Source organism: Mustela putorius, unplaced genomic scaffold (assembly GCF_011764305.1).
Source record: "Mustela putorius furo isolate JIRA1106 unplaced genomic scaffold, ASM1176430v1.1 tig00003972_pilon_pilon_pilon, whole genome shotgun sequence".
NCBI classification, from domain to species: Eukaryota; Metazoa; Chordata; class Mammalia; order Carnivora; family Mustelidae; genus Mustela; species Mustela putorius.
This window is the reverse complement of record NW_025422115.1, coordinates 20,070,270-20,085,327: the sequence shown is the minus strand read 5'-3', so window position 1 is coordinate 20,085,327 and position 15,058 is coordinate 20,070,270. Positions and strand designations below refer to the sequence as shown.

The following is a 15,058-nucleotide window of genomic DNA, read 5'->3' as shown; positions in this document are numbered from 1 at the left end:
TCCACAATAGCCAAAATATGGAAAGAGCCAAGAAGCCCTTCAAAAGATGAATGGATGAAGAAAATGTGGTCCATATACACAATGGAACATTACTCAGCCATCAGAAAGGATGAATACCCAACTTTAATCAACTTGGATGGGACGGGAGGACATTATGCTATGTGAAATAATTCAAACAGAGAAAGTCAATTATCAAATGGTTTCACTTGTTTGTGGAACATAAGGAATAGCATGGAGGACCTGAGGAGTAGGGAAAAATAAAGAGGAAGAAATTGGAATGGGAGACAAACCATGAGAGACTATGGACCCCAGGAAACAAACGAAGAGTTTTAGAAGGGAGTGGGGGTGAGGGGAATGGCTGAGCATGGTGATCAGTATTAAGGAGGGCACAGATTGCATGGAGCACTAGGTGTTATACACAAACAATGAATCATGAACACTACATCAAAAACGAATTATGTACTGTATGGTAACTATCATAACACAATAATAAATTAAATAAATAAATAAATAAATAAATCCTCAATGAGATACCACTATATATGTATGTGAATGACTAAAATTTAAAGGAATGACTCTAACAAGGGTTAGCAAGGATGTGAAGTAACTAGAACTGACATACATTGCTGGGTGAGAATATAAAATGATAGATACGATCACTCTGGAAAAGTTTGGCAGTTTCTTAAAAAGTTAAGCATTACCCTATCATATGAAGTAGTTATTCCACTCCTAGGTATTTACCCAAAAGAAAGTGTATGTCCACACAAAGACCTAGAGTTTTATGTATAACAGCCAAAAACTAGCAACAATCTAAATATCCATTAGCAGGTGATAAATGGATAAATGAAGTGTAGTATACCCACACAGTGGAATTCTACCTTAGCAAAAGGAATAAATTACTGACACAAACAACATGGATGAATCCTGAAATAATTATACCAAGAGAAGTCAAACATAAAAGAGTACAAAATATATGATTCCATTTATATAAAAATTAGTTTGTAGAAAATACAAACTATCATGACAAAGTAAGTGGTTTCTTGGGGCACCTGGGTGGTTCAGTCGATTAAGCAGCTGCCTTCAGCTCAGGTCATGATTCCAGGGTCCTGGGACCGAGCCCCATGTCTGGCTCCCTGCTCAGCAGGGAGCCTGCTTCTCCCTCTCCCTCTGCCTGCTGCTCTGCCTACTTGTGCTATCTGTCAAATAAGTAAATAATATCTTTAAAAAAAAAAAAAGTAAGTGGTTTCCCATAGATGACTGAGCTGGTAAAAGTAAGAGAATTACAAAGAGATGAGGAAACTTTAGGGATAATGGGTATATTCAGTATCTTGATTGTAGTCGTGATGGTTTAATTAGTATATATAAATGTCAAATTTTATCAAATTGTACATTTTCAATATGTGTGGTTTAGTATATCTCAATTAAGCCTTACAAAATCCCTTTTAAAAAATACTCTGAAGCATGTGGGTGGCTCAGTTGGGTAAGCATCTGACTTCAGCTCAGGTCATGATCTCAGGATCCTGGTATTGAGCCCCACTTCAGGCTCCCCATTCAGTGGGGAGTCTGCTGGCCCCTCTCCCTCTGCCTCTCCTCCCATTCACACATGCACTCTCTCTCTCCCCTATAAAATCTTTTTTAAAAATGTAGTATTACCTTTTCCTTTCATCTCTAAAACAAAAATGGTATTTCTTTCCTTTCTACCTTTGGTAATATTACATCTAAAACATTACAGAACTAAATTTTTTCCCATATTCTTTACATTTTCAAACTGAACGCTTAGAATTCGATATTAGGCACACGTTAAAGTTACAAGGATACAAATATACTGATAAGAATATTTTTCCCAACCACCTAATTCCACAACCCAATTACAGACAGAAGTCCTGCCCTTGCTATTTCCCTTTAAAGGGGGATACCTATGACTCCAATCATCTCCTTCTTCATCACTATGACCCAAAAACACCTTTGAAAAAAATACTGCCACTGTCTTACCCTTTAAACTTCCACACTGCCTTTTTTGCTTTCCATCTTCCATTTTTCCTTGGTAACTAAAAATTATATCTATACTTCTAATTTTATTTTCTCATATGTACCAAATTTTTATTTATTTCTGAAAGATAAACATGTCAGAGTATATCAGTTTATATCTTATAAACATGTAAGAGTAAGAAAAGTATTTCTACTCACTTACCTCAAGCACTGGTCCAGCTCCAAGAATAATTTGTTCCACTCCACTGGCAAATCCCTTCTGACTGAGAGCAGTAAGGTGGTGAATAAGAAAGTTTGTGCTTTGCGTCTTTCCAGAACCACTCTCTCCTGAAATCACGATGCACTGATTCTTCTTGCGCTGAAGCATGGCATGATAAGCTACATCAGCCACAGCATAAATATGGGGCTCCAGTTTTCCCAATTGGTGGTTATCATACATTTTGACATATTTGGGATTATAAATAGGAAGAAACTTGAATGGGTTAATAACTATTAGAATACTGCCAACATAGGTGTAAATTTTTTCATGCTTAAAGCGATTTCGTAGGTTTTCTAAAAGAGTTTTCTCATTCAAATCAGGTAAGCTACATAAATCATCAAAGTCTTTCTGTTGAGGCTGTGGAAGAAAACCCCGTTCCATCATCCTGCGGCGTTCTTCTGTCACCCGTAGCCATGACTGCAGACTACCATAATGGATTGATCCATCAAGGTTTTTTTCTCTCAGAAGAAAGCGATAGTCCTCTCCACTCAGGCGATTTTCCAAAGCCATCCGAGGCCACAACATCATTCGCTGAACTGGACAGTCTGTTGGATTGAGTATCCATTCTTCTCCACCAAATTCCTTTACTTCTGCAAGAACATAACATTTTGTTTTGTCAAGATGAAGTCTGTTTATAAGAGACTCAATCACCTCAGCAGCTGTGGAGTTTTTTCTGGCAGGAATTGGACAGTAGATAGTCCCTTCTGAAATTGTCCCAGGATATATACGTAATGTATGTTCATTATCCTCAAAGCGTCGTCTTCCTCCATCATTTATATTCATATTGGACTCTGTCCCATCAGCATGGATAGTATGTGTTCAAGACTGTGCAAACCATTTTCGTGGCAAAAGATCTGGAACATAAAAAGTGTGAAACATTTAGAAATCATATTACACAATCTTCACTTTCTGATGCTCAGGAAAGGCTTAAATCATTTCATTACATCATTTAGAACATAAAACCCTAACTCTTAGTCTAGAAACAGTCTTGAAAACAGTCTCATCAAGACCACATAATATTACATTTTATCATCCTAATCTGGACAGTTTCTAAAATAGCAACTTGCCAAAGATTTTTTTCCAAGTTTTATTATACTAATAATTTAAAATGCAGAGTACCAATAAAAAAGTATTTTATCCTCTACTATCTCAAATGTTTCTAAAGTACCTGAGATTGGAATCAAGTTCTTTCTTTATATTTGAAGGAACCTCAACAAAACTGAATTAAAATGGACAGAAAAATCAGGCAAATATAATCACCCTGCACCCAAAGTTCTTACGGATAAAGCAAAAACAAGAAAGAATGCCACCATGAAGCAAAATTTTTGTGAAATTAAAACAGTAAGAAGATGAAATTAACAACACAGGAAACAAGAGGTGTTGGCAAGGATGCAGAGAAAGGGAAACCCTATTACACTATTGGTGGGAATGAAAACTGGAGCAGCCACTCTGGAAAACAGTATAGAAGTTTCTCAAAAAGTTAAATCGGGAGCCTGCTTCCCCCTCTCTCTTTGCCTGCCTTTCTGCCTATTTGTGATCTCTCTCTGTCAAATAAATAAATAAAACCTTTTTTAAAAAAAATTTTTTTTAAATAGAACTACGCTATGATCCAGCACTACTAGATATTTACCCAAGGATACAAAAATACTAATCAAAGGGATACATTCACCCCAATATTTACAGCAGCATTATCAACAAAAGCCAAATTATGTAAAGAGCCCAAATGTCCACCAACTGATGAATGGATAAAAAAGGTGGACATTAATATTCCATTATATATATAATGGAATATTACTCGGCCATAAAAAAGAATGAAATCTTGGGGCACCTGGGTGGCTCAATAGGTTAAGTGTCCAACTCCTGATTTTGGCTCTGGTCATGATCCCAGGGTCCTGAGATCGAGCCCCAAATCTGTCTCCCTGCTCAGCAGGAAGTCTATTTAAGATTCTCTCGGTCTCTCTGCTCCTCCCCCCACTCATGCATGCTCTCTAAAATAAATAAATCTTTAAGGAAAAAAAAAGAAATGAAATCTTGCCATTTACAACAACATGGACAGAACTAGAAAGTAATTTTTTTTTAAGATTTTTTAATTTGTTTGACACAGAGAGAGACAGCAAGAGAAGGAACACAAGCAGGGGGAGTGGGAGAGGGAGAAGCAGGCTTCCTACTAAGCAGGGAACCTGATGCAGGGTTTGATCCCCGGACCCTGGGATCATGACCTGAGTCAAAGGCAGATGCTTAACAACTGAGCCACGGAGGCGTCCCAGAACCAGGAGTATTATGCTAAGTGAAAGAAGCTAGTCAGAGAAAAACAAATACTATGATTTCACTCATGTGGAATTCAAGAAACTGAAAACAAATGAACATGGAGGCGGGAAAGAGAGGCAAACCAAGAAATACACTCTTAACTGTAGAGAACAAAATGATGGCTACCAGAGGTGGGGGGGGATGGGTTATGCAGTTGACAGGAATTAAGGAGCACACTTGTGATGAGTATAAGTATATAAGTATATAAGTATAAGTATAAGTATATAAGTGCTGAATCACTAATATCTACACCTGAAACAAATGTTGCACTGTATGTTAACTAACTTTAGTTTTCAATAAAAACTTAAAAAAATAAGAAGATCAAATAAACAGAAAAACTAAACTAGATAAAATTATAACACCCTGATACAAGGAAGTTGAGAGGCAACATAAGGGATTTGGAGGGTAGTAAAAGAATAAATAAAACAAGATGGGATCGGGAGGGAGACAAACCATAAGACACTCTTAATCTCACAAAAAAACAAACTGAGGGTTGCTGGGGGGGCGGGGTAGGAGAGGGTGGTGGGGTTATGGACATTGGGGAAGGTATGTGCTATGGTGAGTGCTGTGCAGTGTGTAAACCTGGCAATTCACAGACCTGCATCCCTGGGGCTAATAATATATTATATATTAATAAAAAAAATTAAAAAGTTTAAAAATATATATAAATGGCCAATAAACATATGAAAAACTGTTAAAAAAATTATAACTAAGAGAATAGTAAGAGAAACCTATTACGCATAATATTTTCAAGGACTTTTGGGCTCTGACTTTCCACCACCCCTAAGTGGTGAAGTAAAGCAGTCAACAATAAGATCCTGCCACTGGCTTGCCAAACAAACTGATAAAATTATACAAAAAAATACTATAAATTTTATTCAACCTTCCCTTTCCTTCAAGGCTAATTTTTTATCTGACCTTATTTCATTCCTTACAAATATTCTGCATATTCTTCCAATCTTCTCAAACCCCACATATGTAACAACCCGAGAATTATTTCAACTTCGATAACTCGCTGAGAAAATAGTGCCTTTTCCAATTCAAAATGTATTTCTATTTGCATCTCATCTCTGCTTTCCTATTCCAGTTTACATAAGAAACATATTCCACATCTTTTCAGGACTAATAAAACCTATTTCTTCTCATCTCCATCAGTAACGCCCCAACAAAAAATCATCCTCATGTGTTATCACTCTTTCCCTTTTTAATTTATTTCACCCTTTGACATATAAAGATGCCATGTTATTTTCTAAAAGTAACTTCAGTTACTTCTCTCTCATATTACTGCATATTACTGCATCCTCAAATGAAGAAACTTTGTTTACCTTTTTCCTAGATGATCTTTCAAACACAGAATATTACAGAATATATAAAAAGTAGTCACACGCATGAAAAAATTCTCAGCATCACTTGACATCAAGGAAATACAAATCAAAACCACAATGAGATACCATCTCACATCAACACAATCAGAATGACTAAAATTAACACTCAGGAAAAAATTTTGGCAAGCATGCGGAGAAAGGAGAGCCCTCATACACTATTGGTGGGAATGCAAACTGGTATAGCCACTCTGGAAAACAGTATGGAGGTTCAAGAAGTTAAAAATAGAGCTACTCTACAATCCAGCAATTGCACTACTAGGTATTTATCCAAAGTATACAAATATAGTGATTTGAAGGGGCACATGCACCCCAATGTATATAGCAGCAATGTCCACTATAGCTAAAATATGGAAGAGCCCCAATATCCATCAACAGATGAATGAATAAAGAAGATGCGTTATCTTCCAATGTGGTATACACGCACACGCACACACACACACACAGTCCTGGGATAGGGCTGAGTCAGGCTCCCTGCTCAGTGGGGAGTCTACTTGACCTTCTCCCCCAACCCCTCCTCCTGCTCATGCCCTCTCTCTCAAATAAATAAAATCTTTTTTTTAAGATTTTATTTACTTATTTGACAGACAGAGAGCAAGCACAAGCAGGAGGAGTGGCCCGCAGGAGGCAGGCTTACCATTGAGCAAGGAGCCCAATGTGGGACTTGAGATCCCAGGACTCAAGAGATCATGATCTGAGCTAAAGGCAGCCACTTAACCAAGTGAACCACCCAGGCATCCCTCAAATAAATAAAATCTTAAAAAAAAAAAAAAAAAAAAAGACTGAAACCTTACCATGGAACTAGAGGGCATTAAGCTAGGTGAAATGAGATGGAGAAAGACAAATACCATATGATTTCACTCATATGTAGAATTTTAAGAAACAAAAGAGATAAACAAAGGGGAAGGGAAAGAAAAATAAGATGAAAACTGAGAGAGAGGCAAACCATAGGAGATGCTGAACTCTGGGAAACAAACTGAGGTTTGCTGGAGGGGAGGTGGGTAGAAGGAATGCAGTAATTGGGTGATGAGTATTAAGGAGGGCACTTGATGTAATAAGCACTGGGTGTTCTAGGCAACTAATGAAACACTAAATTCTACCTCTGAAACTAATTTTTTTTAAAAAGTAGTCATCATCCACCACGCAATTCAACAAGTTTGAAAACTGCTCTTATTACTCCAGATCAGTTTATAAACAAAGTACCAGAGATACAGTTACCACTATCCTGAGCTTGATATTATTCCCAAATACATTTCTATATTTTTACTACATATGTGGATCTCCACAAGTTATTACAAACAAATACTGTTTCACTTTTTTAAGTTTAAAAAAAGGTGTCATATCATACTTATTAGTCTGCATCTCACTTGTCTTTTGCACATAAAAGTTCACTAAGTGCCAAATAATATGCCATTGTATGTAGGTTCTTTAATTGTAATAAAGGTACCACAGAGTGGGGGTGATGGGATGTTGTCCAGGCAGAAGGTCTGGATCTTCTGTTCAAATTTGCTGTGACCCTAATCTAAAACTGCTTTAAAAAATTAAGTTTTTTTTTTAATACTACTGTATGACCATACCACAATTTATCAATCTACAGTCCTTCCAGCAAACACTTAAAATGTTCCCAGGATTACACATTAAAACAATGCTGCAGTTCTCATATGTCTCTTCCAAGCCTTCCTTGGGCTTTATACCTAAGAGTGAAATTGTCAATATAAACAAAATACTCTCCAAAATAGTCATGCTGACTATGTGACAGCCAGCGTAGAAAGTGCTCATGTTTCTCTGCCTCCTTACCAATAAAAGTTGGTATCGCCAGACTTGAGTTTCTGCCACCTTAAGTGCCAAAAGGTATCTCATTACTTTCATTTGCATTTCCCTGATTACTAGTGTGACAAGTGCAACAATTATCCTATCATTTGTCATTTGCAATGTGTTGCTTATTCATTTCTGGGCTTTTTTTAAATTTTTTTAAGATTTTATTTATTAATTTGACACAGAGAGATCACAAGTAGGCGGGGGGGGGGGGGGGGGGGGCAGGCTCCTGGCTGAGAAGAGAGCCCTATGCAGGGCTCAATCCCAGGACCCTGAGATCATGACCCAAGCCAAAGGCAGAGGTTTAACCCACTGAGCCACCCAGACGCCCCTTCATTTCTGGTTTTTGAGTTACCTTTTCTTTATCAGTTTGAATGAGTTTTTCATATATCCTGGATATTAATCAGTTTTCAGTTAAATGCGTGACCAATATCTCCTCCTGATCAGTGCCTTAGCTTTCTATTTTGTTTACAATACATTTTGTTGAAGGGAACTTTTTATTTTTAACAAATTTATCAATCCTTTACACGTTATGATTTCTTTTTTAGTAAATTATAGTAACAATAACTACAGTTAGCTCTATGTATTTATTTGTACTAGTCATTTTTCTAAGCATTTCACATGTTTAATTTCTTGTAATTCCTCTCTGACAGCTGTTTTGTTGTTGTTCTGAGAGAGCACATGCACGCAAGAAAGAGAGCACAAGTGAGTGGGGTGGAGGGCAGAGAGAGAGAGAATTCCAAGAAAGCTCCATGCCCAGTGCAGAGCCCAACCGGGGGACTTAATTCCACAACCCCAAGATCATGACCTGAGTCGAAATCAAGAGTTGGACACCTTAACCAACTAAGCCACCCAGGCATTCCTCTGAGGGCTCTCTTTTTTTAAATCATCGTCTTCATCCTCAATTACAAATAAGAAAACATAGAAAGATTACATAATTTGCCCGAAGTCATAACCAAAATGTGAAAGAGTTGAGATCTAAAGCAGGCAGTCTGGGGCGCCTCGGTGGCTCAGTGGGTTAAGCCGCTGCCTACGGCTCAGGTCATGATCTCAGGGTCCTGGGATCGAGTCCCACATCAGCCTCTCTGCTCAGCAGGGAGCCTGCCTCTCTCTCTCTCTCTCTCTCTCTCTGCCTGCCTCTCCATCTACTTGTGATCTCTGTCTATCAAATAAATAAAATCTTTAAAAAAATAAAAATAAAGCAGGCAGTCTGGATCCAATGCCCACATAGCATTCTCTTCGTATAGTTTTTTAAAAATCCCTCTTCATCCTGAGGACATAAAGTAATCCGCCTGTTACTTTCTTCTCAAAGGCCTAAATTGTTCTTTTCTCATTTACATATTTAATTCATACAGAATTTATTTTCATACGGCTCTTAATTGTTTTCATGCCAATTCAGATTAACAATTTTATCAGCACCACAATCAAGAGTCCAATCTTTCCCCTCTGATTTATAATGCCACCTTCGTCATGTGGCAAATTCCATATAAATATCTATGTGTTCTGGGTTCCCTATTCTCTTTTACTACTCTATTCGCCCATCCCTGAACCTATCTTAATTACTACAGCTCCATAAGTTTTTTTTTTTTTTTAGGTTTTATTTATTTATTTGAGAGGGGGAGAGTGAGAGAGAACATGAGCAGAGCAGAGGAAGAGGGAGAAGCAGACTCCTCACTGAGCAGGAAGCCCCGAGCAGGGCTCAATCCCAGGACCCCAGGACCATGACCCAAGCCAAAGGCAGCTGCTTACTGGACTTAGCTACCCAGGCACCCCATAATAAATCCTGATATCTGGAGGGCATATCACTTCAACTTGTTCTTCTTTAATGTTACTCTGACTTTTTACTAAGAATTTTAAGATCAGCACGTCCACTACCATGAAAAAACCTTCTGACATTTTGATAGACACTACACTAATTTCATAGATACTGGAAAACAGACATCCTATTGACCTCCCATTTATCAACATCATGCTGTGTTTTAAATTACACTAGCTTTCACTTATAAAGTTTCTGTCATTTTCCTACCTACCTGATCTTTTTTCTACCTTAAGTGCCATAACTGTTTTAATTTAAGGGATATTACTCATCTCCTTAAAACTACTAAATATAAAATTTGGTATTTTAATGTCATCCAGAGCAAGCTGCTCTTCGGATTTTATTTCCTATCTTCAGCATTAGATGGCTTAATTTGTTTTAAAATATGGATTTACAGGTGTACTTTCTGGAAAATGGAAATTTTGTTTTTCATACAAACATTTACTGAGAACCTACTATTTACTTTTTTTTAACATAACCACAATACCATTAATCACACCTTTAAAAATTAACAATTTTTAGTATTACTGGTCAGGATTCAATATTCCCAGTTATCTCATACAATTTTTCATACAGTTGGTCTGCTCAAATCACAAGATCTGTCCTGCACTAACATTAAGAATATGCTCTGAAATAGCAGGTTCCTAGCTGAAAAGCTATTTGTGTTCCTCTGAATCCCTAGATATAAGAGGATAGCAGGGGTCACCAGCAAAGCTACTACTTATACCCAAGCAGGATAGGCCCTGCATTATTCCAGTAGATACATTGCATAATTATAGTCTGATTTCTAAAGATGTAAAATAGAGCAGGCCCTAGAACTAAACTCAGAAGAATCTTTTTTAACAGAAGAGCCCTATCCATCCTGGCCCATGGTTTCCAACAATGAGCTCAATTCCAACAACACCTCCCCATTACGTCAAAGAAACCCAAACCTCAGTTGCTTTACTTTCAGGGTCCCAGCCACAGCTGTACTAACTACTTTGTGTTCTACTGCTTTTCTGAAACATAGAAAAGCTTATCGTTTTTGTGCCCCATTTATGTCAATTTGGTTTTCTCTTTCGCTTTGTATTTGGGAAAGGGGTTGCCTCAAGATATCACTCACAAATAATCCTGATGGCAAACCATTAGGATTTATTAAAATCATCTGGGCAGGGGCGCCTGGGTGACTTAGTGGGGTAAGCCTCTGCCTTCGACTCAGGTCATGGTCTCAGGGTCCTGGGATCGAGCCCCACATCAGGCTCTCTGCTCAGCGGGGAGCCCGCTTCTCTTCCTCTCTCTCTCTGCCTGTCTCTCTGCCTACTTGTGATCTCTGTCTGTCAAATAAATAAATAAAATCTTATAAAAATAAAATAAAATCATTTGGGCAATGTTTTAAAAATACACATTTCTAAGTCCAATAATGGTTCTGAGGTTGGGAAATCTATGCAGTTCTGTTGCTGCTTGTCCAAAAAATAGTATTTGAGAATCAACAGTTTATCTTTCCACTTTTCACTCCTTTACCACTCTTCCCACACAGCAAGCTCTGCCAATAGTCTCTGAAAATGTCACCATTACCCTAAAGTTGCCAAATACAAAGGCCTCTTCTGAATCCTGATCTTACACGCCACACTATAGCATCTGACCTAGAAACCCATCTTATCATTCTTGAAACTACCCTCACATGACAATTATTTTTATTGTAATCTTCCTGATAGGCTCACTGCTTTTCTGACTCACTCTCAGAGCTCCTTTTCCACACCTCACTTTCAAACCAAAATTAAAAAAAAAAAAATCTCCCAGTTTCTGGTCTCAACCCAGTGCTCTTCTACATGGATGACTTTACCTAATCCTCTATCTGTAATTTATATCATTACCTGTTATCTGTGGAAGCTTCTGCACTACAGTGACAGAAACCACATGGTGCACAAAGCCAAAAATGTTTACTAGGTTGCCCTTAAAAGAAAAGGTTGGGGCGCTTGGGTGGCTCAGTGGGTTAAGCCTCTGCCTTCAGCTCGGGTCATGATCTCAGAGTCCTAGGATCAAGTCCTGCATCGGGTTCTCTGCTCAGCAGGGAGCCTGCCTCCTCCTCTCTCCCTGCCTGCCTCTCTGTCTACTTGTGATCTCTCTATCTGTCAAATAAATAATAAAATCTTTATTTAAAAAAAAAAGGTCGCTGACCCTTATTCTAGGGTAACCACTAAAAAAAAATGGGAGAAAGTATAACTCTGCAATTAACAGTGTGAAAAAGATGGAATGATTAAAAAATGATCAATTCAAAAGAAGGCAAGAAAGGAGGGGGAGTCCTAGAGAGAGAACAGATGGAACAAATGGACAGCATACATCAGTAACTATATTAAATGTAAATGCTCTAGGTGAAAGACAAAGATTGCCAACAGACTTTTAAAATCCCACTATATGCTGTATTCAACGGACACATATCTATAATATGAGGATACAAGATCTGAAAGTATAAAAAAAAAATTATGTATACCATGTAAATGCCAGAGAAAAAAAAGTTGATATAAACGAAATCACACCAAGCAAAACTAAAAAAGAAAGTTGAATTAAATATCTTAAATATCTCTTAGGTGCCTTTTAACCCTTTAATACTGTAAGTCTAGGTTTATACCTGAGACAAAAGTCTCTAGATATTATTGGTGACTCTCAAAAGTAGGAAGTAAGTAAGAGGTTAAGGAAAGAGTGGCATAAGATAGACTGGCAAGGGCACCTGGGTGGCTCAGTGGGTTAAAGCCTCTGCCTTCAGCTCAGGTCATGATCCCAGGGTCCTGGGATTGAGCCCCACATCGGGCTCTCTGCTAGGCACGAAGCCTGCTTCCCTTCCTCTCTCTGCCTCTCTCTGCCTACTTGTGATCTCTCTCTCTGTCAAATAAATAAGTAAAATCTTTAAAAAAAAAATAAAAGACTGGCAAGAGAACTAGTGGACAATGATCAAATCTGCTATGAAGAAAAAAAAAAGGAAAGTATGAGTGAGAGGCATCTGGGTGGTTCAGTCAGTTAAGTGTCTGACTCTTTTTGGCTCAGGTCATGATCTTAGGGTCATGAGATCAAGGCCTGCATCAGGCTCCAACTAAGTTCAGCAGAGTCTGCATGTCCCTCCCTGGAGCTCTGTTCTTACCCCTACTTGCTCTCCCTCTCTTTTTCCCTCCTCTCTCTCTCTCTCTTTCTCAAATAAATAAAATCTTCAAAAAAAAAAAAAGTATGAGTGAATCATTTATTAGAGGGCTCGGGAGCACGTCTTTATAGCTATTAATAGAATATAAATACAAATATTTATAAATAGCTATAAATTTTCAAGTAGAAAAGCAGACGTTGAAAACTAAAGAAAATGGAAAGTCTATCTGATGAGCAAATGTTCTTTGGTAAGCAAGACTAAATGAGATTTAGGTCAAAGGTGGATAGGTGCCTCTCTCAGAAAGTAAAAAACACTATTTCTATCTCTTCAAGAATTTAAAAAAAAAAAAAAAAAGGTTGAGAAACAGATTTCAGGTAAGATGTGACAAAAGTGTACCTCAGCTGATCTCCATCACTAGACAGTATACAGAAGCCCAATTTTACCTATAGTAGGTCAATGCCAAGTAAAAGTCAAATTGGGTGCTAAGAGAAAATACATTTTGTAGTATTTCAACTAAAAAAAAGTGTGGAAGAAATTATAACACACTATAACACAGGTACATGGAGAGCTAACCAGTTTATTAGTCTGGCCCTTTTTTCTAGTGAAAGTACAATAATGAGTTTGCCTTTGAAGAACTGCCTCCCTTGTCACCTGACACAGTTTGAATAGACTGACCTCATCCCCCAGTTAGGGGGGAAGGTAGTATTAGTTGTGACCCAGGCCCAGCTCATCAGTTTATTCCATTTCCCCTGGCAACAACAGTTGCTCACTGAAATTTCATCCTGGCCTTTTTCTTCAACTATTAGGAACGAAGCATTTTCTTTTCTATTGGGCTGGTTACCTGAAAAGATGTAAACCTAGAACCTTTCACAACCATCTTTCCTGAATGCAAAGAAGCCTTTGTGCAGTAAAAGAAAATGAACGAATACATAGAGCAGAGCCTCATCAATACTGCTTGGGCTCCTAAATCTAGCTGTGCCTCAAATAAACTCCACCACTAAACTTCCTTGTTAAGGGTGACAATCAATTCTTTTTATCCTGAGCCACTCTGAGTTGGGTTTCCAATCAAAGGAAACCACTACAATAGGTAGCATTTCAGTGCAATACCCTTTGACAATACAGTTATCCCTTGTTATTCAAATTCCTGATATCTAAAAATTTCACAGTCTAAACTCAGGAATCAAACATACTTAAATAAACTTTCAGATACTTTCTAAACAATCATGCTATTTGCTTTCCAAACTTGGGGAACCAAAGCGATTCAAACAGAGCAGAACCCTCAACAACCAATTTCACTATCCAAACTGAAGACTGGATAAAACAGATTTGGAATGTGAAGGATACTTGTATTGCCAGGCATGCAGAAATATGGTAAGGGATGTACAATATATTGTCAAATGAAAAAACTTAAAATAGGGCAACTGGGAGGCTCAGTCGGCGGAGCATCTGCCTGCGGCTCAGGTCATGATCTCAGGGTCCTGAGATCAAGCCCCACATTGGGCTCCCTGCTCATTGGGGAGTCTGCTTCTCCCTTTTTCCTCTGCTTTTCCCCCTGCTTGTGCTGTCTGTCAAATAAATAAAATCTTAAAAAAAAAAACAAAGAAAAAAAAACTTAAAATACAAAATTGTATACAAAGACATACATACGTAAAAAGAACAGGGTATATTAGACTTTTGTCTAATCTTCAAAATTTCCACTTATAGTTTTCATCAAAAATAATTTTGATGTGCATTACCTCATTTGAGCTGAATAGGAAATCTGAGACAGGGAACAAACTAATACCTTTCAAATTAGCAAATTAAGGCTAACAGCAAAAGATGTCTAGGAAAATTTACCTTATGATAAAGATGGCATCCAGCAGATAAAAAGATTATGGATAAGTGGCTGATTGGGAGAATAAAATAATTTAAACAATCCATATAAAGAATGAAGCCCCTAAATGGCACTTATATAGCAATTACACATTGTTGTATCTGTTATAAAGAAAATTAATACTTTTTTTCCCTATCCCAAAGTAGTTATTTCAAAAGTATATGCTAACAGAGGGAAACAATGCGGTGAGACAGTTGCTATGGTTGGTGGGGTGTGGTTCAGAATAGGCCAGCTTATGCTGTTATTCACTGGCCTGAGTTAGAAGAGACTAATTATAGAGGGAAACTGTGGTGAAGAAAGAAAACAGAGTTAGGGAATACAGAGCTTACTTTAAATTAGAAGTTCAGTTAAAAAGATTAAAAAAAAAAAAAACTAAAGATTTTCTAATGCCATATTCTACATCTGTGTGCTAATCAAATTTAATTTTCAAAAAATGTTTATGATTGCTTTTCTTTACCAAGTTCTCAAGGCAACTTCCAAGAAGAAAAAAGAAGTATCCTTTCTC

At 37.6% G+C, this 15,058-nt stretch overlaps 1 protein-coding gene across 9 annotated transcripts in view; it reads right to left on the bottom strand.

Moving 5' to 3' along the window:
* The window catches only part of MYO9A (myosin IXA), a 283,468-nt gene that overhangs the window by 235,329 nt on the left and 33,081 nt on the right, over positions 1-15,058 (bottom strand). For all 9 annotated transcript variants that reach the window (XM_045070457.1, XM_045070456.1, XM_045070459.1 and 6 more), the window contains exon 2: positions 2,192-3,102. In XM_045070457.1, coding sequence (XP_044926392.1) covers positions 2,192-3,031 — 840 coding nt within the window. In that variant the 5' untranslated portion in view covers positions 3,032-3,102. The remainder of the gene's footprint in view (positions 1-2,191; positions 3,103-15,058) is intronic.